The sequence below is a fragment of the Cygnus olor genome, chromosome 4 (assembly GCF_009769625.2).
Source record: "Cygnus olor isolate bCygOlo1 chromosome 4, bCygOlo1.pri.v2, whole genome shotgun sequence".
Taxonomy (NCBI): domain Eukaryota; kingdom Metazoa; phylum Chordata; class Aves; order Anseriformes; family Anatidae; genus Cygnus; species Cygnus olor.
Window position 1 is genome coordinate 56,707,697 of NC_049172.1, and position 27,047 is coordinate 56,734,743.

At 42.4% G+C, this 27,047-nt stretch overlaps 2 protein-coding genes and 1 long non-coding RNA gene across 12 annotated transcripts in view; 2 read left to right on the top strand and 1 right to left on the bottom strand.

Moving 5' to 3' along the window:
* LOC121069092 overlaps nt 1-7,512 on the top strand; it is a 54,294-nt gene extending 46,782 nt beyond the window's left edge. Inside the window, exon 5 of the long non-coding RNA XR_005819252.1 lies at nt 4,957-7,512. This is a non-coding gene — a long non-coding RNA (uncharacterized LOC121069092). The remainder of the gene's footprint in view (nt 1-4,956) is intronic.
* The window catches only part of PCDH7 (protocadherin 7), a 284,971-nt gene extending 263,455 nt beyond the window's left edge, over nt 1-21,516 (bottom strand). For 3 of the 7 annotated variants that reach the window (XM_040554830.1, XM_040554827.1, XM_040554831.1), the window contains exons 1-2: nt 20,500-21,240; nt 14,892-20,360 (exon numbers count right to left, since the gene is read on the bottom strand). In XM_040554830.1, coding sequence (XP_040410764.1) covers nt 14,892-18,095 — 3,204 coding nt within the window. In that variant the 5' untranslated portion in view covers nt 18,096-20,360; nt 20,500-21,240. Of the gene's footprint in view, nt 1-14,891; nt 20,361-20,499; nt 21,241-21,288 lie in introns of those variants that run through there. The other 4 variants (XM_040554826.1, XM_040554829.1, XM_040554825.1 and 1 more) reach the window with 4 other exon arrangements.
* LOC121069091 lies at nt 21,482-25,960 on the top strand. Of its 4 annotated transcripts, none has more exons than XR_005819251.1 (3): nt 21,482-21,737; nt 21,906-22,002; nt 25,320-25,960. XR_005819251.1 is itself a non-coding variant. In XM_040554832.1 (3 exons), exons 1-3 carry the CDS (start codon nt 21,594-21,596, stop codon nt 22,526-22,528), a joined length of 717 nt encoding a protein of 238 aa, XP_040410766.1. In that variant the 5' UTR covers nt 21,482-21,593; the 3' UTR covers nt 22,529-22,551. The 4 variants fall into 4 exon arrangements, 2 of the variants coding, with proteins under 2 accessions (XP_040410766.1, XP_040410767.1); XM_040554832.1 differs by lacking the exon at nt 25,320-25,960 and adding an exon at nt 22,079-22,551 and having other exon boundaries at nt 21,482-21,763; XM_040554833.1 differs by lacking the exon at nt 25,320-25,960 and adding an exon at nt 22,079-22,551.
* Nucleotides 25,961-27,047: the final 1,087 nt, after the last annotated feature.

The following is a 27,047-nucleotide window of genomic DNA, read 5'->3' on the forward strand; positions in this document are numbered from 1 at the left end:
TCAATGCTTCCCACAATCCAGCAGAAATAATGAAATTTAAATAATGTTTTCTTCACAGCTTAGCATTTGACCCCTAGTGTTCAGCAGTACCTGACTTCTATATGAGAAAACTAGACTGGTTTGGTGGGAAGAAGAGAGACTGAAATTAAAACCTATAAGTTTTCACACTGTCACTTGGAAGGTCAGAATAAAAACTCAGGGCACGATAACTGGGATTAGAATACATATATTACAGAATCCCCTCTACAACTTCCCAAGGAGGGAAAGTGGAGAGCAAGGTGCTGGTGTCTTCCTCCTGGCAACCAATGATAGGACACGTGGGAACAGCACAAAGGAGCACAAAGGGAGGTTCAGACATCAGGAGAAACTTTTCTGTGAGGGTAGTCAAACACTGGAACAGTCTTCCTAGAGAGGCAGTTGATACACCATACCTGTCACTGTTCAAGAGACTTTTGAATAATGCTGTCAATAATATGCTTTAACATTTGTTTAGCTCTGAAGTGGTCAGTTGGACTGGATGATCTTTGAAGGTCCCTTCTCAGTGACCTATTCTATATCTGAGTAAAATTCCCATGTATGTGAGTGTTATCCTTTTGATCTCTGTTCTACTGCCTACTCCGGAAAAATTCTCCCTCCTAAAACAAATAGTTTATCAGATTGACTTTATTTGGCTCTCAAAACAGCTGTTCATGAAGCCAACATGCAAACGATTCTTTTAAAGCTCATGAGGTGAGCTTACTTAAACAGAATCTTTGTATTTAAAACAAGCAAGCAAGAAATGGAGAGAGAAGCTTTTGGAGGCAAATGCTTCCATCTCATGTTTTCTTTGATTTAAGCCTCCAGATTATATGCTTTTGCCTTAAACATGGGATACATCTTAAAACTAATCAGAAATGCATTGCTGTCAATAGTCAAAATGCCTGCTTACTGAGCTAGACACTTCACTGACAGCAGTGAAGTGGATCTGCAATTCTTTCTTATTGTGATGAACCAGAAGTTGTTGATTAAAACCTTTAAACCCCTGCTTTGTCAATAAACTAATGTTTATCTCTAAAAGTTGTAGCAAAGTTGAAGGTAAATCTCTATGATGACGTCAAAAATAGGAAAGACAGCGAAATGTTTTCTTCAGAGATCTCAGGACTCTGAGCATGCCCTTGATCCAGATTAGTATGGCTTTGATGATATTCTTAAAATGTGGGAAAAAAATAAAAAATTACCAGCTCAGTGAGAATTTTAGAAAGGCCAGAGATGTCTTCCCTAGAACAGTAAGGATTAAAAAAAAAAAAAAAAAAAAGGTATTAACATTTCTAGACACATTTTTCTTTATTTCACGCTTCCTTTATTCAGGATGTTTTTCTACGCTATATCATAGATTTTTTTTTTTTTCCCTCTGGTATGGCTGTGAAATGTGAACAGAAATACTACAACAAAATGTATAGAAGCTGAATGCTCAATTTGTCTTACAATACACAGCTTCAGAATGATGCCTAATTATTAACTGAAATCCCATTTGTACCCATAAACCAAAAATGTGGTTGCTGATTTGAAACGCTCCTACCACACTGTGAATACTGCAATCTGAAAATGAATGATATTATCTACCACATTTACACAGAGGTAGCTGGGGAGTATGCTTTCAGGCAAATCTTGTAATTTGGAGTTTTAATGCTAAGGTGACTTTAAAAAAGTTTTTTAAAATGTTCTTTGAGGCACGAAGAGTCCTTCTGACTTTTTTTTTTTTTTTTTTTTACACTGCCCATGTGCTATAGTATTAGCTGACCTTTTGTAAAAGACCTTTCTTTATGTGAATACATGTTGCATATACAGCAGCATTCTGCACAAACTTCATATTCCTTAAGGTATGTGTTAAGGAATCTACTAACACTGGTAAGAGCTGTACATTTCATCATGCACAAAGAAACCTTATCAAGCATGTTAGTATTAATTTTGCATTAAAGATTATTGGTAAGGAAAAAAAAAGTTATTTTTTCAGTAAAGGCAAGGTGCATTTTATGAATTCAGGTTTCAGGGAAATTTCTGACCATCTCTTACACTGAATTTATCAAGTTCGTTATGATAAATGGATGTTGTCATAATCTTTCATTGTCACAGTGCACTGCTGCCCTAACAGCATCTACTCTTGTAAAACAGAACTGCAATCAGAAAGTTCAAAATTAATAGCTGTGAAATCTCAAGCACTCATAAGCATGTGTTTTTATCACTTCCATGCTGCGCAGATCGGGTACTCTTGTTATTTATTATTTGTGACAGTGAACAATTCCCACTTGCTTTAGTGAAAACGTGAAGAGCTGTTTGCATAACAAGCAAGGTGAAAAATAGATTTCAAACTGTTGGAATCATTTCACAAGAACAATGTACATAGATCAGCAGACAGTTTGCTTTCAGAGCACTTATAACGTGCTGACTACACTATGTGTTATTCTATGGCTTCCTTTTTTAAAAGCACTTCCTACTGTATGCTCTGCATTTGCGGAGAGCCCATAGGACAAGGACTTCTATGTACTTCAGTAGTCACTCATCTTCAGATTGGAAAAATGTAAATGTTCGTAATGTTCTAATGCAGTATTTAGCATGTGGTACATGGTTAGTATGTGGTCTGCAGCTCACCCATAGGGTACTCCTGGATGTGCACTCCAAACAACCCCCCTCACCACCAAGCAATAGCACTGCTTCCTGCTGCAAGACTCAAGCTGTCAGATACGCTCCTCTCCCCTCTGAGACAAGGAGAGTATGTGACTTCCAGGTAAATACTTCTTTAAGTATCAACAGTACTTCATCTCCTATAGAAGGGACTGTTTTAAGAGGAGCAACTAAAGAAAAAAGCATGACTACTATGTTTTCCTTGAGATATTTTCTCCATTAAATTTCAGAAATGAAACACACAGGTAGTATCTCCAAACAGCATACATTTCAAATTAAAAAGGAAAGGTTAAAGATAGTAACTGTAACAGTATTGCAAAATGTCTCCATCTGATTTAATATTAACATACAGGAAAATCTATCATGTATCAGGACAGCAAGATTTGCCTGTGGGCAGTGCTATTATCAGCACACAATTAGTTGCAGATTGGAGACACTAGCCTTAGATCAGTTCTTGTGCCAGTAATCTGTTTCCTAGCTGATTGAAATCCAACGGCTCTTGATGAAATGCTATTTATTTAGCTACAGACAATTTGATTAAATGTAAGGGTAATAATAACAAAACCAGTAATGCCTAACATGACATGAAATGGTGTAGGTCATATTTTAATTGAGACATTTCAGCAAAGAATACAAAATTATGAAATGAAGCAGGATATGTTACAAGAGAAGCTTTTATGGCAAAGTCATTTTCTTTTGATTAAAAAAAAAAGAGAGAAAAAAACATTGTGAATGCTAAAAAGTCTTTTCTACTGTCAATTACTATAAACCCATCACAAAGTATGAATTCTTAGTCCTTAATGCTAAGTCTTTCAAATCCTTGGACTTACTTGATTTATTTTTTTCTTTGATAACAGATGGATTTTCTTTTATCCTTAGTAATTTGCATCAATAGTAGATCATGAAGTCTTATAAATACATAAAGCCTTTTAGAAACATTTGATAGAGAGACGGTTTAGCCAGTCCTTTCATATTTCTGTAACATTAATTCTCGAGGAAGGTTACTGTATAATTTGAAGAGTTCGATCACTTTATGTATTTAATAAAGAACGAATAAAGAGAAAATACATAAATTTAGCTTTCAAGGTTCCTAGAAAGGTGCACTAATATTCATTATTAGAAAGTCCAAGATGAACTTTCAATTCATTCAGCAGTGTCTGAAGGGCCAAATGAGTACAGTATCCTCCAATTGACTACAATATCTCATGAATGATATTTCACAATAAAATATTTCAAAATAAAATGAAGACATCTTCTTAATTTATTCTCCATAGAGGAATTTCACACTGTTGTTTAACTTTTCCTCTGCACTCAAGAAAAATTAAAAGGATCCAGAATACTAGCAACAATTCATATATAAATGTTTAAAGAACTGGTGTTGCACAAAAAGGATAGGACAAATTATGTAAGCATCCAGTGGTCCCTGTGAAATGCAGACAGTGAAGGTTGTGCAGTTTTGCAAAGAGCTAACCAAGTTTCCTTTACTTCTAAACTAAACCTCTCCTTTGTAGTTTTCTATACCCATCTAAAAAAGCACATGCACACAATATAAGCACTATTCATTTCAGTAACACACTATTACAGACATGGCCTTATAGAATTTAAACAGGATGAGCTACTGTACTGCACCAACTTACATAACTATACTGGTTTCATATCTGTTCAAGGGAGCTGCTGGCATGAAGTCTGAAACCCCATATCCTGATGAAACACCTCCTTCACTTCAATATTATTTGTCTGTCATTCTTATGAAATATTACTGTTTATCGGCACTGTTGTTAGATAGTTCAGATATGATATTCTAGTCTGTTCTATATGTATAGTAAAATACATGTCCCAGACAACATGTTTTAATCTCTAGGAAAAATGCTCATAGTTGAAAGCCACCAGGAAAAATGGGTATTGCTCTGTTTTACAGATATGAATTAATACTTGCTCTAGAAATGGGTGAGTTTTATTCATATTGAGAAAAATGTCCATTAAAATAAAGTGATATTTTAAGGCCCTTAAGTTGCAGGACCCAGAATAAAACCATCAATATGCAGTCAGAGAAGCCTTCTGAATGAGTTTTCTAAATCTACATGACAGTTCTTATCTAAGATCTAGGCTGAGGTTCAGTGGTTGATCATTTAGTGACCTGTGTTAAATGGAGATTTCTAGCTTCTAAAGCAATTATTCCTTCCACAAAAGAGTTGATGATAGTACTTGAAAACTTTTCTTTAAAAGAAATCAATTACTGCACTTCTATAAACTTGTACTACAACTGTAAAGTAATTACATGCTTATTGAAAATAGTATTTTTCTGATTCAACGGAGTGATGGATATCCTCTCCCACTATCACACAAGGCACATGTATGTCACTAAAACCAATTCAGAACTTGTGGATGGAGATAAGGAAACTGATTCACCATTTCATTACTCAAATTTTATGACAACGTAACTTCGCACAAAACAAGAGTGACATGATGGAGTAGGACACCAAATGTATGTTGAAACCAGTGAAAAAAACATGAACAAAAAAGATGGCAAAATAGGAACTTCAAATATTACTGTAACTTTTTGGGGGCAGTTGAAGTAACTAATACTTTAATTTGTTGTTGTTCTACCATCTGTATTTCCATTTCTTTTTTTTTTTTTTTTTGTCTTTAGAAATCTTGCAAACTACTGAAGTATTCACTCTTGTTAAAAAGTATTTTATTTTTTTTTAAAAAGGACTCCCAAATATATTAAACAGATTTGCCTAGAAAATGGCCAGATTTTATCTGAGACACAAAGTTTTGCTCTATAAAGAAGATATGAATTTGCAGACTAAGCCTTTCTCACATCTGTGCCTAATAAAAGTATCACACAACTTCAGAAATAACACCGTGACCAGTCAGGTAGCCGAACACAGGTATCTTGCCATCTATACTCCTGGCACACCCTTAGTTATAGTAAGAATGTGTTTAATACTACCATTAGACTTTTTGAAATTTCATTAAGGTTACAGCATTCCAAGACCCTGTTACAAAGATAATACTGCATTTGGATGTATTATACCATTAAAACCTGCTCTCCGTTATTTCACAATTTTAAATATACACATGCTAGTAAGTTAAATGAGTGAGATTTGATTCATAACATACAAACTGATAATAATGGTCTCCTGTATCTGTATTTTAATGTAAATTAGTCTCTGATATTATAACATTTGATTTAGTTTGCAATAATTGATATTAATTAAATTGTATTGACTCTTGTAGGATTATCCTTAGGTTAACCCAACATGAGATAAACACCTTGAATGCTCTGAAGGTGCATGAAAAATCAGCTAATTGCTGTCATTATTGTTCCTGTTAAAATGGAAATTTTGTGCCAATTCAAAATAATTCGTTAACTTAATATCAGTATATATATGAACATATATCTGCACATGCATGTTCTATTAATAGGCACACATATGGCACACATGAAAACTGTGCTTAAGTTCTTATTGTAGAATTCATTTTTAACCTTGCCCAAATGCATTACATTCACAAAGGTATCAAAGAATGCTTAATTTTATTTTATGTATTGTTTCTTTAAATAAAACAAATGACTTGGCAATTGCTTTTTTGTTTGGCCTCAAGCTATAGTTACAGAAGAGTGCCCTAGAAGACATCCAGGTCTTGAATCATATACCTGTCTGTGCAGCTCTGTGCGGATGTCTCAAACTTTAGACTATCTAAACTGGCACAAGGACATATACATTTTGATACCTGAATCAGACCCAGAACACCATGACAGCCTCCATTAATTCCTTACACTCATTTTTCAGCATAACACTGAACTTAGATACATCAAGTTGTATCTCTGTGAAAGTACTGTCCTAGTGTAGGACATTTTTCCAAAGGATATGCCTCTGAGAATGAGTAGAAGCAATTCTACCTTACATGAATATGGTAGCCAGAGGAAGTAGGGGCCGCTTCTCATATTTTATACTGCTCAAAGGCTGAAAAGTCCTTGACAACTATACATGCATAGACAGAATAAATTATGGCAACCCCGCCCCACTTCTTTGAGAAGTACTACCACAGAGAAAACACTTGGCACATTGCACAAAAGGCACATTCCCCTAGGAACCTAGCCACAACCACAAGTCAAGAAACTACTTTTTAGGGAGTTTATGGAGGAATCTCCATAGTCATCATATGACAGTAATGCAAGAATTTTTATCCTGTCATGTTACAAACATTTATTACTCACCCAGTACCATAACGGAATTGGATCAGACAAGGCTTCAAGATAAAATTCTTTCTGAATTTTTAAAGGATGAAATCAGTACTTCTGCATTCTTTTTCTACTGTAATTCCATGTCTGATTTTCAGCAGCTCATCTAGTACCTACCTTCTGTACCTGGTCTTTTACAAATGTGACTTTATATTACAGATAATATAAAGTCAAATTGTAGATAATAACAGGCCCTAAATCAAATAATTTGGTAAATATTATTTTTTCCTGAAACTGCAGGAATGCTACTTATAACAATATATTTCTTTCATTCAGGGATTGCATATCATTATTTATTAGGTTGTTTGATTCAGAACATTAAATCTGTAACAAAATCTCAGCTGACAGAATGGATGTTTGTCTTTAAAAAAAATATACTCACTGTTGTTGGTAGTTAATAACATAAGTTATGTTTTCAAAGAAAACATCATGCTTTTCTTCGGCTCCTAATAATTTTTTTTTGTGCAATTTGTGTTCCACTCAGTAAAATTAAATTATGCTTTTGGGATTATGCTACAGCATTTTATAAGCTAATAATTGTGAAACAGCTGTTTTACCAAAATGAGCGGATTGTTTGAAAGATATAAAGAATAAAATAAAAAGTACATCACATTATACACCTTTCAGTTGCAAATGTGACCAGAATACTGTTTCTGTTAAAACTTCTAAACCCCAGAACTTTTACCCTTCTTCAATTTTCCACATAATATAATAATAATAATAATAATAATAATAATAATAATAATAATAATAATAATAATAAATCTCCAGGCTGCTCATATGTTTTATATTATTAAACCTTTTCACTATTTTTGCAAAACAATCAGAAGTTGCTCTTAACCATAGTTTTAAAACTCCATCAGGCAAGATATAAGAAAAAGCAAACAACTCATGTTAAGCAGAATTTATAGGACACTCACAGCATTTAGGAATGTGCCTAACGGGTGCTTTGGTATAACTGCAGTTTGAGATTTTGACAACCACTCATGACCTGCAATTTCCCCTATAAATATTTAACTGAGAGCACTAAAATAAGAAATGAATTTTAAATCCTCCTTTGTCATTTCTATTGTTGTGACCACATTTTAGATGCCCCAGCTAACTTCAGTAACTCCAGTATTAACATGAGATTTTGTCATCCACAACAGCAAAGTAAATGACCTTTGAAAGGCTCTGATGCCTGAAGTTTATGGTACTGTGAAGTTTAGTATTGGCGTAGTGCATGCATGTTCTCTCCCTTCTCCTCAGAGACTTGTTTAAATAGAAGACAAAACTCAGACGGACCCTATCATTTTATTTCACCTGCTGTTCTATTCAGACCATATATTCAATTATTTTTACTTACATTTAATTAAGGTTTAAAAGCTTCAAACTGTATTGTCTGTAGGATTGCAACAGGATAAATAAGAAAAAATGTGAAAGGATACAGGATATTGGTATTTTTTTTTCTTTTCTTTTTTACTATATAATTAACAATGTGCATTTTGTAGGACAGGAAATTAACAAGGCAAGCTATGACTAGGTACTGTGAGACCAATTGGAAGATAATAATTAAAATTATTTTAAATAATAGTATTTTAAACATTCTTATACCGTTACTGGGATTTGTAGTATACAGTGTTTAAAAAACTTGAATTGCATAGTCCATGTCACCAACACACTTTTCATTAAACTTTACAGTCTTGACACACACACAGAGTTTTCTTTTACTACCTTGATCCAAAAACTAAAATAATGCAAATTTATATATAAGAGTCATAAGAAAAAGATTTATTTTGATTGTGGGTGTTAACTATTGGTCTACATAATTTTTGTTTGTTTTAATTACAGATGAAAATGAATATGTAGTATAAGCTAGAAAAGTCCAAAATCTGATAACACACAGACAACAAATCTCCTCTTCTAGGAAAGGGAAATCAGGGAAAAAAAAAGATATTGAAATAGCATGTGAGCACACAAAAATAAATACCTAAAATGCAATAAAAATTGAGAATAGGAGAAAATAAATTACATGGAGCATATTACACACAGTCTAAGACTGAAAAAAAGGAAATTGTTTTGCAGCTTTAACAATTTATAAATATCTCTTGGAAGCAGAATTGCTAAAATCAGTTAGAAAACTGTCTTAGTAAAAACTGTACTGAATTGCTCATATGTCTATATCACTATTTCTTGTATATCTATAGTCAAAAAAAATGATTTGCTCTCCTAAGAACAGGGGTTCTTAAGATTATGTGTTCTGTTAAGATTTGTAATTAAACACTAAAAGTTCTGCAAATACAGCAGAGAATTCACAGTGCTTGTGATGTTAGTTAATTAATTCAGAAGCACAATGTCAACTGTTTTTGAAGTCTGTTGATTCTCTGTTATAATTTAAAGCAAAACACATTAGATAAGTTTTATACTTCAAAGTAGTCCAACAGATCATTAACTACATAAAAAAATCCAAAAATTTTGAAGAAAAATCCTTAAAGGAAAATGTGTTTGAAGCTTCAGGACAGGTATTTCTCTGAAACACAGCTAGTTGGCCAAACCATCAAATATCCCAAATACTAGGAAACAAGGCTACTCAATGTACAAATAAAAATAAAGATACATATTCAGAAACTCACTGCTACAGTACAATGACTGATATAGCATGGATCCAACTGCTAACCATGGGTATAACCCAGGCTTGTATTGGTATGTACAATGCCAGAGAGCTGTCTGAGTTGATAAATCAGATTCTATCCTTTTAAAGATGTTTCTTTCTCCCCCTTGCCTATAATAGTACAGTTTGTTACTTATTCAAAGCATGAATCCTCCTATACTCAGATCCTGTCCCTTTTGGCTCTGTACATCTCCTGGGAGTGCAGAATGATTCAGTGGTAACTTAGTCATTTGCACATTGTACAAGATGATTTTACTGAAGAGGAAAAAAAAATAAAGGCTGTACTTATCATTGAAACACTTTGTGTTAAATAGAGATAATTAAAGCATCGACAATCAATCTATTTCATGTTTAATTAGCCCCTCTTTCATCATAATTTGTTACTGAAGGTCAAATGTGGGTCACTTTTAAAAACTAATTGCAAAGTATTTAATATAATGCAAACTGAGAACAGAAAACTGAAAGACATTTCTGGACACCTTGAACCAAACAGTTTTAAAGGTACATGTCTGAAAGAAGCCGACAATGTAAATCTTTATATTTTATTATTCTCATTTTTTTTCCTCTACATTGGACTAGAGCTAACATAACATTATTATTTTTATTATTATGCTGTAGGATATTTGATAAGCTGAAAGTTATAGATACACTTTATTACTGAAAGTTGTTATGTGGCTTAAAAAGCTGTCTTTGATCTAAGTCTATGCATGTATCTGTGTGTCTAAACATAAAAAGGTGATGTTTTCTTGCATGGTTAAACCCCTTAACACATGAACTTCAGGTCCCATTAAGATGCTGGTCCATGTACATATTTATGAGGAAATGGGCCCGTTCTGTTTATAGATACAATTCACATAGCTGAAAACCAACTTCTCAAAATGCTTCTGCAGTGCAACTCACTAGTTAATGTTAGAAAGGTTATTAACAGATTAACTGACTACCATATAAGAAAAAGTTTTTTAAAAATAATTTTCAGGTATTCCACTTTCATTGAAATTAAATTTTGGTGAAATCTTCGTAAAACTAGCCTTGGGTCCTGTTTCCTCCTCCGTCATGGAACATCCCAAGTCACTTTTGTGACAACAGGAAATGCATTCAATTTTGACTAGTGTGTCAGCACACTCCAGTATGCAAATGTTTTTCTTCACTAAACAGTGTATTTCCAATGAGAAAAGGCATAGGAACAATTCATACAGGATTACAGAATTGGCCAGGAAGGAATATACTCTAAGAAAAGTTACAATGCTGCTCAGTATTGGTTCTTCTAATTCTACTGATGGCAACCTGTATCTCTTCGATAAAAATAAATAAATAAAATAAAACAAATGCAGCGTTTCAAGTAATCAATGAGCATTGTTTGTTAAGTGAAGCAAGTAAAGGAGAAACCAAGAGAAAATGATGGGAGAAAAAAAAATAAACATATGAACAGGCTTTAAAAGGCTGATCCTTCAAAAATGGATCATTAACATGCTAATCTCAGTAACGATGAAAAGTTTCAATGAAATAAACCTGCTCACATGCCATTATTTTGCATGGTGAAAGAAGGTGTAGAAAACAGTATACATTAAAAATATATATTTGTAAATAATATGAGAAAACCTACAGTTGTTTAGAATTAGAAACTATATTTTAGAATTACAGTTAAGGATGCAACCCCCCACGTTGCTAAGTGATTGCTGTTATTCAATGACTTTTCCTTATATTTGTCTGTCCTTATTGGAAGTTAATAGTACCCAGGCCCCTGCCTGGGTACTATGTGCAGCACCTGGAGGGTTCAGATTTAAAATCTACAATCCAGTAAAGCACTTCCTTAGACTCATCCTGATTCAGCAAAACCCTTCTGACAAAACACAGGTTTAACTTTTGGCAGGTGCTTAAGGCCTATGGAATACTAGGGGATTTAAACATTAGCTTCCAGATACGTAAAAACTTTACTGAATGGGGAGAATAGCTAAATGGGAGGCTAAAATAATATTTCAGAGAGTAATACCATGGGGGGAAAAAAAAAGAAAAAGATGAATAAGTTTCAAATAAACTTGTAAAAGATCTTTTAGAAAAGTGATGGTGAAATGTTAGAAGTCTTGAATAGAATTTAGTTTTAAACTTCATAATAAAATACTTAAAGGAGGAGAGTTACAAATTGTTTTTAGCTTTCTCCAATGAGTTTCTGCTATAAAGTAGTGTATCAAACAAGAAGTATTTGGGAATTCATGTAATATAGGCAATGCACTACCTTAAATCAGAATGAAAACAGCTTGCATTCACTTGGGCATACCAATCAGTCACCTAAGTAAAATTTTTTTTCCTGACTAAGATAGTGTGTATACGTGGAAGTATCAATTAACAATTCTAATTACATTAATGGAAAATGACTATTTCTCTCACCTCTAGTAACTTAGAACAGATACTTCCAGCTGTGTCCACTTATTTATTTTAAAACTTTATACACCTTCTAATGTCTCCTTAGAACATACGGAACTGTCAATGAGTAAATAAAGGCAACCACAGAGATTTCACCTGATCTCCCCATAATGTTCATGTTACTATGCCATTGTCTCTACTTCATATGGACAGCTATGTTTCATACGAAACACTGTGATACACACCACATCATACCAATTTATCTGCAAAGTGCTTCACATTTCTCTCTCAACGTGCTGAACAAGTGTTCCACGTGGTTTGGGTGTTATAAATGCTAATGTGTTTTGCCTGATAAACTGAGAAATGCTCCACTGTCAATGTTTGAGAAGTGAAAAGTCTACATACTGTTTATGCAAATACATCTTAATGTGTATACTAGTATGCAAAAGCATGAACAAAACTATATAAATGTCACTCAGCAATATGCTGGCAACTACCCTCAGGAAACTGGTAACAGAAATTTTACGCCCGGCAGTCTCTGCAGTTATTTGGAAACTTTCCTTAACAAAGTTAGGCACATCCTTAGCAAGCATACAAGTACGTTCAACATATTTAAAAATAAAAAGACATAACTAAGGCATTTAGAATATTGGCTATAAACTACTCAAGTAAACTTGCCTTCACTTACGAACCAGACATCTAGCACAGGAAAACTATAAACACTGAGGTTTTATACCAAAATGGATAAATAATGGAGCAATTCAGAATGCATTTCTTTGAGCTTGACTGCTGCAAGTAAAAGTGTAATAAAGCCTTTTTTCTTTTTTTTCTTTTTACAAATAAGTCTTCTAAAGTATCGTATATTAAAAAATAAGTCCTTACAAAATGTTAAGTAACCCAAAAATATTTTTAACATAACCTCAAGTAAGGTATTTAATCAAGCAAAATAGTCATTTGTATGTAACAATCCTTTACCATTAGTACATTCAGCAGGCAAGCTATTCTCCATTGAAAATAAATTACACTTTTAACAGTTTTTAATTCATACGTTTAGATGATTTGCAGCAGCAAGAAAGAAGTAGCATCTGATTAGCATTTGTTCCACTTCTACTTTGTTGTTCCAGTGTTCCCTAAGAACGCATAATCTACTATGGGCTTAATAAGCCTTACTAGATGGAAGCTTAGGAACTTTCTCAATACTTTGTATTTTATACAGGCTGTATTTTTAAACTGAAATTATAATCTTCTCCCTAGGAGAGAACTGGTGAAATGTATCACCCAGAAACGACTGTGTCAAATATTCTACAAAACATCTGTGTGACATACACATAAACAAAAATATTAGCAGATAGTACATCAGTCACACATTTTTGGTGATCTGGAAGACTGTGTGGCTGATACAATTCGTTTTCTTTTACAGTATCTTAAGTATTTCTGAGCAGAATGCAAATACTGGTTACACACCATAGAACTTCAATTGTAGTAGTCTAGCAGACGTTTCAAAGCATAAAAAATGTCATAGTGTACCATATTTGCATGTTAATAAGTTGAAAAGAAAGCATTTTTGTCAACCTAGTCAGAATTTTCCTGTTTTAGACTTGGCTCTCTGTTTGCATGAATCAGCATTCATTTATCTGGAGATTCTTGCGTAACATACGCTGTAGCTGAGGAAACACTCAGAATATTATCTTATGTGGAAGGACGTAATGGGAATCACCAAGTGTTAAATATCTATCTCATTTATACAGCCCGAAAAGCGCTCCCAAGAAGAGAAATAACTTCTGTTCAGGTTACATATGTGTCTTACAAAATAAACAAAGCTTTCATTTAGGAGCTTGTTTCTCCGCTGTACTATCCCTGTATTATTTCAAGGCTTGTAGGGAAGTCCCTGCCGCTACCGCTTCTATACTGCTGGGGCTTCACCGAGCCAACCTCCACCAGCACGGTGGAGATCAGAGCCAGCCGCTTAGAGCACCGGCGAAGGAAGGCTCACCTCGCTCCGAGAGGTCTCAGGGAAGTCAGCCTCTCTGCAGACATAACTGTGCACCAGCTGGACTGGCAAATTAGGGCCCCTCAGTTTGAATTAAGTAATTTGATGTGACGTACATTAAAAAAAAAAAAAAAAAAAAAAAAAAAAAAGGCCTTGAACGCATGCTGGGGTCCGATTCTAAGCTCACTAACATTTATGTGTGTTCAGAGCAACCGCTGAACATCAGTGAAATCTCCGTGATGTAAATTAGAGCACAGATAGGCTTTTTAGAATATTTAAGCATTGCGATCCTAATGAACGACCTGATAATTACAGCCATTAACGTTTCAGCGCGGCGGCTGCAAATCCACTCTCACCCACCGCCTCAGCAAGCATCAGGCCGGCAGCAAAGCCCCAGCCTCCCTCCCCACCCCAAAAAAAACCCAAACTTTCCTCCCACCTCGCCGCCCCTGCTGCTCAGCCTCCGGTGCAAGCCAGGCCGGGCCCGGGGGCGGCAGAACAGCCCTCTTGGGGTTCGTGCCCCCCATCCCGCCCCAAAACGGGCCCTAAGGAGGTGTGAGAGCCCACAAGCAGGTTATTTCGGGTTTGCTCGCTGTCAGCGACGGCTGCCTGCTGCCCGCCCCCGTGGCCAGCTGCCTGCTGGGGGGGGGACGCGGGGAGTGGGCTCAGCACTCGGGGGGGCGCCCCCCGCCGGTGTGGCCGCAGGGGCAGGCCGGTGGGTGGGTGCGGGTGGTACCCCACAAAAGTTAATAATAAAGATCTCTGACTGTCCTTCCTGCGTGGTGTGCACCTGGCTGGGGGGTATGGGTTGGGGGGGGCTATGGGGGGCTGAAGGGGTCGTTGCGCCTGGTGGTCGCGTGTGCTCGTGTATGGGGGGGGGAGGCGGGCACCGGCGCTCCCTCCACCCGTGTGCGCGTGCCCGTGCGCGTGTGCGCGTGCCCGCGCGTGCCGGGGGCGTGGGCGTGGCGCGGCTCCCTTACCTGCTTGCCGTACTTGCTGCTGGCCTGGCAGCTGTACTCGGAGCAGTGGTCCGACCCGATGGAGATGTTGTCGCCGGCGCCCACGAAGGTGTTGGCCGGGGGCAGGTCCTGCACGGCCTGATGCTTTTTGCCGGCGGTGGGGGACTGGGGGTGCAGCTGGACGGTGGGCAGCGGCGAGCTGGACTTGTAGTGCCTGGCCAGGTCGGGGCTGCCCGGGCCCCCGTTGACCGAGCGGTAGCGCCCCATACCGGGGCTGTCCGAGAGCTTCTCGTTGACGCTGTCGTAGCGCTGCCCGTTGGGCTTGGAGGCTTCGACGGTGACGATGCTGCTGTAGAGGGGCTGCTTGCCCTTCTTGCCTTTCTTGTCCTTCTTGGGCTTCTTGGCCTTGTCGTGCTGCTGCGGGGTGAAGAAGTCCTCGTGGTCCTTCTTGCCGGCCTCGTAGCCGTGCTTGCCCTTGGAGCGGCAGTAGCGGGCCATGACCACCACCAGGATGAGGAGGATGACGGTCATGATGCCGGCCACCACGCCGATGACAATGCTAAGCCGCTGCTTGCTCAGCTCGTAGCTGGGGTCGCCGGCGATGTCCTGGGCCAGAGGCGTGTGGAGGCTGCGGGCCACCTGGCTCTCCACCACGGTGGCGTTGGACAGGCTCTCGTTGACGAAGACGTGGAGCAGGGCGGTGGTGGACTGGGGCGGCTGCCCGCTGTCGTTCACCTGCACCACGAGGCGGTGCAGGCCATAGTGCTTGGGGGCCAGCTTGCCCACCAGCGACACCACGCCGCTGGCCGGGTCGATCTCGAAGAGCTTGAAGGGGTTGCCCCCGACGATGCTGTAGTTGAGGTCGGCGTTGAGGCCGGTGTCGGCGTCGGTGGCCACCACGGTGGCCACCACGGTGCGCATGTTACTGGAGGGCGGCAGCACAGTGTAGGAGCTGTTGCTGGGGAAGGTGACGGCGGGCGCGTTGTCGTTCTCGTCCATCACGAAGAGGGACACGGTAGCGGTGGCCGAGCGCGGCGGCTCGCCCCCATCCACCGCCTTCACTTTGAAGGTGTAGCTGGTCTGCTGCTCCCGGTCGAAGGAGACGGTGGAGTAGATGGTTCCCGTGTCGTTCTCGATGGAGAAGATGCCGGCCGCCTGGTCGTGCTCGCCGGGCTGGATGGAAAGGCTGAGTTCAGCGTTGCGCCCCTTGTCGAAGTCCATCACGGTCACCATGCCCACGGGGCTGTTGGGCTGCAGGTTCTCCTTCACGTAGAAAGTGAACACGTCCTGCATGAAGCGCGGCTCGTTGTCGTTGCGGTCCGCCACCCGCACCACCACCGTGGTGGAGCCCTGCAGTGACGGCACCCCCTTGTCCCGGGCCGTCACCTGGAACTCGTAGGTGTCGCGCTGCTCGCGGTCCAGCACCGCCTGCACCGACACGTCCCCGGAGTCAGGGTCGATGCTGAAGATGCCGCCCGGCGTCTCCGAGGAGAGGGGCGAGGGCTCCAGGGAGTAGGTGAGCTCGGCGTTCTTACCGCTGTCCGCGTCCGTGGCCACCACCGTGGCCACCCTCTCGCCGGGCAGGTTGTTCTCCGGGAAGGAGACCTCCAGCACGGCCTGGCCGAACACGGGAGGGTTGTCGTTGGTGTCGGCGACCCGCACCAGCAAAGAGTTGTTGCTGGACAAGCTGGGGCTGCCCGAGTCCACGGCCACGATCACCACGTTGTAGTCGCGGACCGCCTCGTAGTCCAGTGGGGCCGAAGTGTGGAGGAAATACTTGCGCTTGTTCTGCGGCTCCCCTTCGCCCTCGCTGGCCGGCTTGAGCTGGAAGGGCACGTCGCCCACCACGGTGCAGGTCACCACGCCGTTTTCACCCTGGTCCCGGTCCGACACCTGCACCAGGGCGATGGGAGTGTCTACCAGGACGTCCTCTGCCACGCTGGCCACCCCGTCCCGCAGCGGGATGCGCCCGATTTTCCGGATGTCGATGGTGGGCACGTTGTCGTTCTCGTCGCGGATGTTCAGGACCACCGTGGCCTTGTCAGTCTTGGGGGGCTGCCCGCGGTCTCGGGCCATCACGGTGAAGCGAAGCTGGTTCACCTCTTCCCGGTCGATGCGGTGCAAGACGCTGAGCCAGCCCGAGGTCTCGTCCAGCCGCAGCAGGCGCCTCACGGACTCGGTGGCCGCCCCGAAGACATACTCAATCTGCCCGTTCACCCCCACGTCCAGGTCGGCGGCTCGCAGCTGCAGGATGGGGGTACCGGGGCTGCTGTTCTCGGCCAGGTCCGCCTCATAGACGCTCTTCTCGAAGCGGGGGCTGTTGTCGTTCACGTCGGTGATCAGCACCCGCAGGATGGCCTGCGACGAGCGCGCCGGGTCGCCGCCGTCCCGCACGCGGAGGCTCAGCTCGTAGGAGTCCCGCTGCTCGCGGTCCAGCGCCCCCTTGACGATCAGCTGCGGCTGCTTCTCCCCGTCCAGGGTGTCGGCCACCTGCAGCTCGAACACGCTGCTGCGAGCCGCTGCATCCGCCTCCTGCCTCCGCTTGCTGCCGCCGGGGTAGAGGGCGCTCTCCGAGCCGGTGGGCACCGACCCCCCCCCGCCGCCGCCCCCGCCGCCGCCACCACCGCCACCGCCGCCGCGCCGTCCCCCGTCCCCGCCGGGCTCCTGCAGCAGCTCGTAGCGCTCGATGCCATTGCGGCCGAAGTCCCTGTCGGTGGCGGTGGGGAGCAGGTAGAGGGTCCCCACGGGCCGGTTCTCCTCCACGGTGAGCGTGAGGACAGGGGAAGGGAAGGTGGGGGTGTTGTCGTTGATGTCCAGGATGATGACCCGGCCCTCGAAGAGGTCCACCCAGCTCTGCGAGGGGCCGATGACCGACACCTCGAAGTCCAGGAAGCACTCATTCTCGTCGAAGATCATCTGGCACTGCGGCAGCTTCTCACGGTCGATGCGCCGCTCCGTGGTGCTCAGCTCCCCGGTCATGTTATCGATCTTGAGGTAGTCGGAGCCCGATTCCAGGCTGAATGTCACCTCTCCGGAGCCCGTCACGATCCCCAGGTCGGCAGCCACGTTGCCGATGCGGATGTCGGCGGGTCCCTCCTCGGCCAGCCGGTACCTCAGGAGCTGCTTGGCCGCTGCCAGGCTGACCCAGAGCGGCGGAGGCAGGAGGAGCAAGAAGCAGCAGCAGCAGCAATGCACAAAGCCAAGGAGAGTCCGCATTTTCCTCATCTTCTTCGCACTGAAAACCCCCCTCCTCTCACTCCCACCCGCCCCCCAGTAAACTCCCCTGGTAAGCCAACAGAACAGCTGAGCGTCCGAGGTGATCAGTTATAAAATCCTTCTGCTTCTGGAAACTTATTGTCTCATGGCTGGTGCAATCGGTGGCCAAAAGCCTGCTGTTGGCTCCTCTGCTGCTCTCCCTGCCTTCCAGTTGCGATATACTTACAGTTCACGGGACAGTGTATTTTGCTTTTTAAAGATTCATCTCGGCAGATAGGATGGGATTTTCCTCCTCCTCCCCCTTCTCCTCCTCCTCCTCTCTGATTTTACTGTAATCACTTTGCAAGGTTTGCAATAAAAGCAGGAGCAGCACTGTGCGATTTGAAGCCCCCCAGGTCGTCTTCTTCGACACTAGAGTTAACTACAATTCACACACTCTCTCTCTCTCCTCTCTCTCTCTCTCTCTCTCTCTCAGCCGTTTACGACCAATGCATTAGCTTTATTCTTTCCCCTCTCTGCACACACAGTAAAAAAAATGTGATTTGCTTTATTCAAAGGGCTTGTGTCCGGGAAAACTCCAAATCCTTTTAGCAACGGGCAGTTCTTTAAAAATATATAATAATTTAAAAGGCAAAGAAAAAAAATCCCAATAATGTCGGTAGCTGCACAATTGGTAGGAGAAGAACCCCGTGTATTACAGAGCAGTCCATAAAATATCCCCTTTGGCTGGCAGAAAAGCACCCAAATCCATCTTCAGAGATCGCCTGAAATGTTCAGCTCTTTCTCCGGAGAGGATTTTTTTTAACAACTCTGCGCAAGGTCATTAGTCACAAAGCAACGATACAGAAACTGCAGAAGCCTTTTGCCCGGAATTTGCAAGGCTGTAGATATGAACATACACACACAACAGTCCCAAGTTTGTTTTTGCATCCGCAGTTTGTGTGTGTGCCTTACCTGCATTTGCACTGCATGTGTTATAGCAATCTGGATCTGCAGCACTGAGAGCGATTCACAAATGAGATTGCAGTCTCTCTCTCCCTCTCCCTCTCTCTCTCTCTCCTCTTCCTTCCCGTCCCAATGCAGGTAACCAGATCTGAACTTGATCCTTTCAGTTCAAAGGTTAGCAACAAAACTATGTGTCCAAAGGCGATTATTGGTCTCTCGTTAATACACCCGGAGCGGAACAAGATGTAACTGGATCCCCCACGTGAATTAACACAGATTCTGAATTACATCCATATAAGCGGAATGGCAAAGGGGAGGGGAAAAGAGCCGCGGCGCGATTTAAAAAAAAAAAAAAAAAAAAAAAAAAGCAACAAAAAAAACCCACGGAGTTCTATTTGCAAATAAAATTGTATCAGTCAGTTGTTTCCTGTGATCTGCACCGCCACGGTGGGTGAAATCTGCAATTGTGTATTCCCTCCTGTGTCTTTCAGAGAAGTGTGGCTCAGGCGCTTTCACGGCAGAGCGGCTTGTGCTTTAAAATGTTGAATGGCAACTGAGAAGCTTCCCACTCGGAAGAAAAAAAAAAAAAAAAAAAGAAAAAAAAAGCAGTAAACCGGCAAGTTTGCCCAAAGTGGTGGGAGCTGCTGAAGCCTCTCTCGGTAGCTCTTCCCTGACGCTGCAGCAGTACAGCCGCCTGCGCTACATACACACAGAAAGAGAGAGGGAGAGAGAGAGCGAGAGTGAGAGAGGGAGGGAGGAGGAGGAGGAGGGAGGAGGAGGAGGACGAGTCAAGCGCTGCACTCCAGAAAGCCCAGCCTTACCCTCTGTCTCTGCTGCTGCTAGTGCTGCAAGTGGGATAGCTGCTCATCACAAAACACCAGTTCTGTCCTCAGAACCGATCCTCATTACACGCCCGAGCGTTGCTGCTGTTGCTGTCTCTAACCCGTGATCTATAGTGATTCTCTCCTACCCGTTCCCTCCCCACCTCCGCTGTAGACTGTGAACCGAGCAACGATTTTTTAAGCAAATGTTTATTCGCCTTTCTCTTAGGCAGAGCTGGTGCACGCTCGGGGCTCTGCATTTTGTGGAATCACGCTGGTAAGAAAACTCATTTCGCACAGATTCCCACCTTCCCCTGTCGTGTCAGTGCTTTTGTGAAATAGCTGCAGTCACCGGAACGGCATAAAACTCCAGGGAGGAAGGGGGGCTGCCTTAGATCTCAGACTTTCGTCCTGTTTCCCAGTGCTGTTTGAGCCTTTTGGGCTTTGTTTTCATGCACTTCCTATTTCCATGATTTGAATGTGCCTTTTCAGCGTGCTTGTGGGTTTCCTAGGGGAAAAAAAAAATCGTAGAAAAGATCAGGGAGGGGGGCGAGAGGGCTAGTAGAATAAGCACATGTAAGAAGTAACAGATTTATTTCCGAACAGACTTGCAGCTTCGATGATTGCTAAAACGTAGCGTCATCTACCTGGGTAAGTGGGAAATAAACTTTAACGTTAAGCTCTCCGTTCAACTTTGTCTGTCCTAGTGTCCCTAGTTCGCCTCTCCTTTTGACTTTGTGCCATTTAATCGCCTCTGGCATTTGCGTGCCCCTGCCCCTGCGCTGCGGGTGGTGCCTGGCTCCTGTGTCTGTCCTCTCCGGTGGGTTCTCAGAGGGAAAAAAGGGGGGGAACCCGGCAGGCTGGAGGGAGAGGGGGGACCTGGGGGCGAGCTCAGGGCAGCCCGTGGAAAGCGACCCGGCGTGTGCGTGTGTGCGCAGCGGGGAGGGGGGCGGCACGAATCCAGCTGCTCTCTCCCCCTGTGGGAAAACAAGTTGCTGCGAGATCTGTGGGTGCGCGTATTCCTTGCATTAAACGGTCATTCTGAATAAAGACGCATGCAGGCAGGCGAGTATAATGAATTGTCTTTCTTTCATCCCGGTGACATCTGAGCAAAAGCGGCCGGATACCGAGGTGGTTCAAAGCAATGGTCACAGCTTGTCTTTGTCATTCGGGGCGGCGAGTGAATGTGGGAGGGAGGGAAGGTTGCCACCTCTTTCTCTGGGGAGTCCAGAGGCACAGAGGGGCAGAGCCACGCTGCGTGGAGTCTGCTCGGAAGCGGGAGTGACTGCTCCCCGCTCCGGAGGGCTGCAAGGCTTCGACCGCTCTCCCCGCCTCGCCAGGACGCAAAAACCCTCCCCCGCAACTGCTGAAGACACTCGGCTTTATATCTGCAGCATCAGCGAGAAAGCCCGGCTCGGCGCAGGCTCAGTGCTCACCGCCGCAGTCCCGGACGGAGGAGGGGGGCTCGGGAGCTCAGTATCTTTGCAGCGGGTTAAGTAGGATTAATACCAAATCCCTATTATATTTGCCAAGCAACTTGAATTTATCAAAATTCCCCCTCGCCGTTCTGGAGCTCCGAGAGGAGGAAATTTTGCCCACATTGTAAGATCCAGACATACCAGTACGTAGGGAATACCAGCATACTGCATTACACTGGCTCCCCGCACTAGCAATACAATTGCAACCCGAAGCTCCCGCTGCTCCCTTCCCTTTGTGCTTTTAAACGCAGCCAGGAAACTTAATGTATTCGCCAGGGGAGGGGCGGGATGAAAGCGCTTTTAACCTCCCCGCCATAAACTTTAATCGGATTCCCGGCTGTTGCACGGCATGGACTCCTCGCCTCTTCTCTGCGTCTCCTTCCCCGTTGTCTCCCATTTCTACTACGGTCTGCTTTGCGAGAGCCTTTTCCAAGTGAATGAGTGATTTCTTTCTCTTGCCGTGTGCAATCTCTCCCCCCTCCCCTTCCTACCCTCTCTGGCCTCTCTTACACACACTATGTCTTTCACATGCGGTCTGCGCCCCCCAGCCCCCTCCCTTTCTTTCTCTTTTGCAGTGTGTTCACATGCAATCTCTCTCTGAATGTGCAATGTCTTTCCTGCTCGGGAGTGCTGCGTCCTTCACAGTGGATTGGTTCCTCTTTCGGAGCAGAGGTAACGGCTCCCCCCTCATCCCCCCCCCCCTTTTCTATCATCCCCCCTTCCTCCCCCTCCTCCTTTCCTCCCCCAGGGCAGGCAAACGGCGTGGGAAATGGGCCCGACGTGCGCTGCATGGTGGATAGCAGCGCCGCTCCTGGTCCACGTGCCTTGGCAGCCGGGAGGGGGACGGGGCCGTGCTGGCCGTGTCCCCCCCCCGCGCCCCTCCCCGCACCCCGCTTCTTCGTGCGGGGAGGGGAGGAGAGGGGAATCACCCCCGCCCCCTCTCCCCCCACCCCGGCACGGCGGCCAGGGCGCTCGCGGCTGTTTGGGGGGCGGTAGGACCGAGTCCAGCTGTTTCGGGCGGAGGAGGTTTCGCCCTCTCGGTGAAATCTGTTGCGCAGTACAGCCCCCCCTCCCCGCTGCCCCCCCCTCTCCCCGATGCACACAGGCGCTGCTCAGCCACTATCCGGCATTTGCCCTCCTGATCTGGCGAGATCAAGTGGGAAGCGGGATCACAAATGTAATCGGCTGTTATAAATAAAAGAGCCCGAGATGCTGGAGATACACAGAGGGGAAATAAGAGCTCGTGTCCTTAAAGGGAACATCTGATAAGGCCACCGAGGTGGCATCTTGCGTGTGGGAAGGAATCCGTCTTGCTGACATTCGCAGCCTGCTGTACGTGGGGAAATCCTAAAGCAGGCTGGGAGCTTCCTCAGCTCCTCTGCATCCCCCTCCCCTCCCCCGAAGCTCCCTTTCCGACGCTCTGCAGCGGGGCTTTGTTGCTGTTGTAGCTGGTGATTGGAAAGCCAGGGGTCATGGCTAAAATATGCAGATGCCATTAGTGGCTAGCGGATCTGCATGTCTTGGCGGAGCCGGCTCCTGCCGCCCCCGTCCCAACTCGTACTCGGCGCTTTCAGCCCAGGACGATTGGGTTCTGCAGTTTAGGGACGCCGCTGGCTCCAACCAGAGCGTCACTTCTCGGGGCTGCAGTGGGAACCCACCTTGGCTTAAAGACAGACTGGTTATTTAACTAGCTGTATCACTCTATACGTTAATATATATTATTATGAGCTCATTTGCGCGCACGCACGCGCGCACACAAAAGAACAAGCTCCCGAAGGGGGAAAAAAATCAGGTGGGCTTGGAAGTAACATATCCGTAATAATACGAGGAAAAGGTTAAATACAGTAAACATGACAGCAAATTCGAAAGCAAGAGAAAAATAGCGACAAAACCCCTCCATAAAGCAGTTAAAGCCGTTTGACTGTGGGGAGAAACTAACTCAAGAACTCCACCAAGGGACAAACAGATGAAATGACACCACAGCAGCACTAAGCCCGCGTTGACCTTTCATCTTTCTAAAGTGTCTTGCTGATCTGGTGCAATTCTGTTGTGATCTCTTCACCTCCCTCCCCTACCACAACCTCCCTCTAGCCGCTTCAGAGCTCCCTTAGTTCGTTGCAGTGAATATAGTGGGAGGTCGGCTGAATTATAGGGAGTGCTGACACTTGCCCGGTGTCTTTCACAGCTTTGCAAAAATGCTTGCTGTGTAGCAGCAGGAAATAGACAGGAGTGATTAAATTATTCATTGCAGCAACAGCATTTCTGATGAACGTTCAAACTTAGGAGTTTAAATAAGGAAACCACAGATTTACTTTTAAGCAGATAATAGCTGCATGTGTGCTTGCTTAACTGAAGGCTGGCTAAACATGGAATTAGTTATGTTGTTTAAATCCTCTAATTTTTACTCACTGTGAGAAGTTTGAACAAGATAACACCGTGAAAGTTACTGACAGTGGTTAAATCTTACATAATTATAACTGCTCATTCTTAGAGTAATATTTGAGGTCTGTTCAAAATAGATGGTTGCTTTCTTGCATAAGCATCATTCCGTCATTATTTCACGGTTCTCACATTTACAAAGAATGCTGAAAAATAACATTTAGTAAAAGGGGTAGTCAGTCTGTTTACTAGTATTTTTATTTTTATTTTTTTATTTTTATTTTTTTGCAGTGAATATAGACTTCTTTACATATTGCAAAGATTAATCTTGTTTTCCTTCCTTTCTTTCTTTCTTTCTTGCTTGCTTACTTGCTTTCTTGTTATTATTCCAAAGGATCTGTTCTGAAAGGTCTTTTGCAGACAGGGTATTTTTTTTTTTCCATATGACAAAAATTCTAACCATTCAAAATCATGCATAAATGACAGATAGATTATGCTTGAAATCAGAAGGAAAAATTAATGAAAAGTCTTTACAAAGCATATGAATTTTCATGAGGGAAGGCAGATATGGGGTATATTTATGCTTCATAGGCAACTACTGGATGTTCTGGATTAGTAAGGATATAAACAAGTGCTGCGCCCAGCCTCATTGTTTCATAGATTTTATTTATTTATTTAATTTAATTTAAACTGTTGTTCAATTTCTTTAAATGCAAAGAAAACTATAGAAAAGAAAAAAGCATGTAAAGTGTGTGTGCATGAATTGCATGTGCAAAGACGAGAGGGGAAATTATGGATCATTAGCATATATTCTACATCAGAAGATATAATGACACACTGAGGGGAGATAATTAAAACTGGATTTAATTTAAACGAAAGGTATAAGAACCAGGTAGGATTGACAAAGAAAGAAAAATGTGTTCATTGTCACTGAAAATATTACATGAGTACACTTATGCATATGGATTCAGTAGCACAGAACACCAGTTACTTTTGGAAATAATGTAAGATTTTTTGATATAATGCTTTTTATATTTTTTGATATAATGTTCTTCATATAAAGTTGATATTAATAGTGAGCATATTGAAGGACAAAGTACTTTGTAACTTATCCCTATGAGACAGTGGGAACTGCAATGACCTGCTCAGTCACCCAGCAAGCCACTAACAAATGGGTCTTTCCAAGTTCATCAGACCACAGCTTTGCACTTCTATACCTTTTTAATGCATTCTGGATTCAACTCAGTATTTGTCTTTGAATACATGGCAGTTATTTCCTCTTTATTTGATGGACTGCTGGAAAGTCAAAACAGTTCATTCTAAGGAGAGTTTAAAATTTGAGTTCCAGAGAACTACATATACAAGGGAGTATTGTATCGTGAAACCTGATGGATATCAGTAAAACATAATAAACTCTTATATTGTAATAGTTATTCTGAAGTTCCTGTTCTCACTTGTTTCTGTCAGCTGGCCTTTATATACTGAACTGTGTAAACACGCTTTCTGAAACCATTTTGCCTCTATGTACTCTTGAAACCTACTCCACATAATATAACTTTTCAGTTCTATGCTCTACATTTTCATATATTTTTATTTTATTTTATTTTTAGGATGTTGCAAGTATCTTTGCTGTGAGTTAAAGTTTCTGTAATATCAAAATGAGAATAACCAGATCACAAAATCTTTTGTCTGATATTCCTAGTGCATTCTGTTCAGCTTTCATTTATTATTAATATAATTTGGGATAGTATAAAAGATCTGGCACGTCTTCATGAATCTACTGTGTCAACTGCCTGTTGAATAGAAGAGGAAATATCCAAGCAAGATGGCTGTGCTGCAGAATTCAGAGAAAGAACCTTTGATATTAAAATTAAAATGTCGTTATGGATAATTGAATTCTGTGGAGTTCAATTCTCTTCTACAAGTTAACTCCAATATATGTTATTGGTTATACCTAAAATGTATTTTTTAAGTCTACACATATTCACTTACTTACTTCTGAACTTCAATGTTTCTGTTTAGTTCGTCAGAAATAATCATTGCTCTTCAGCTGAAATAAGGGCTATATAAATACACAGTTATTATAAATTAAGGAATTAAATATGGTGACAAGGGAAGTAATTTAGAGTAGGACCAAGCTGTTGATTGTTTATTGGACCGTCTATTTGGCCTCGATCTGCAAAGAATAAAACAGCTTTACTAGATATTTTATAATGTTAGTCTTCTCATTTCTTTTCATATGAAAAGTGCAACATTAGAACACTTACAGGTTATATTGCTGTAACTCTTATTTAGCTGTTTATTGCAGAAGCATAAATTTTTTTTTTCCCTAATCCTTTGTTGGACCCTAACAGAGTTGTGACTATTCACCAAAAAGCGTAAGGGCCATTCACCTGCTCCCATCTACTGTTAGTGGTGTGACAGAGGAAGAAACAGTATGAAGAGTCAGTCCCCTGAACTTTCCCTGCACCTTTCTCTATATTGCATAGCTCCAGTGAAGAGCTTTGGCAGTTAGCCAAAATAGGAATTTGAGGTCGGTGAAGGCCCTGCTTATCTCGTCCTAAAGAAGGATCCCATAAACACTGAGGAAAAAAATAAAGCCAAATCCATCCAGCAAGCAAACACGTTTTAGGCTGCTAAGCACTGATCAATATGCTGCTTATGAAATGCTTTGCACAGCTACCTTTATTCTCCAAAATAAGAGGGAGTGGGTTGAGCCACCCTTCCTGTAGGCAAGATTACATAGCCAGTCTTTGAAATTGTTTGTCCTCCTGCTGCCTCTTTTGCACTTTTTGCCATGCACAGTTAGCCATACTTTAATGTCAACTTTAACTATTTTGAAGAGTTTTCTTGAGATCATCCATTGCATAATTACATTTTTAGCTTCCTTTATAAGAATAAGCAGTACTGTATGGAGTGGGGTTTTATGACCTACAATATATCTAGAGGAAGAGAGGTACTGATAAGTTTCCACATTTTTCATCTTCTGATAGAAGCCTGACATATCTTCCAGTTCATTCATTCTGTGAGATGATTAAAAAGTTGCTCAACAAACTAAACCTCATCCAGGGCTCAGCAGGAAATAACTGCAATCTAAGCACATTAAAGAACAGACAGTGCAACCAAAGCATATCTCTTTCTTTGCCTTTTAAGATCATGGGAAAAGAGAAAAGCAGTCGAATATTATGATAATACTGGGAGCCTGCAGAAGCTGGTTGATAGGTATGGATATAGAACCTAATCCAAAGCATACAGAAGTCAATGGAAGTACTTTGACTAAATAAGCTTTGTGTTAGGCATTGAGTGAGTGAATGATGTTTAAAATATTCATGCAGATC

Excerpts from the sequence above, each read along its gene's own strand:
- LOC121069091 (XM_040554832.1), top strand. The coding sequence starts at position 21,594 with ATGTATTCGCCAGGGGAGGGGCGGGATGAAAGCGCTTTTAACCTCCCC. Across the intron at positions 21,764-21,905 it reads TTTGCGAGAGCCTTTTCCAA|TGTGTTCACATGCAATCTCT; the intron begins GTGAATGAGTGA and ends TCTCTTTTGCAG. Across the intron at positions 22,003-22,078 it reads GTTCCTCTTTCGGAGCAGAG|GGCAGGCAAACGGCGTGGGA; the intron begins GTAACGGCTCCC and ends TTCCTCCCCCAG.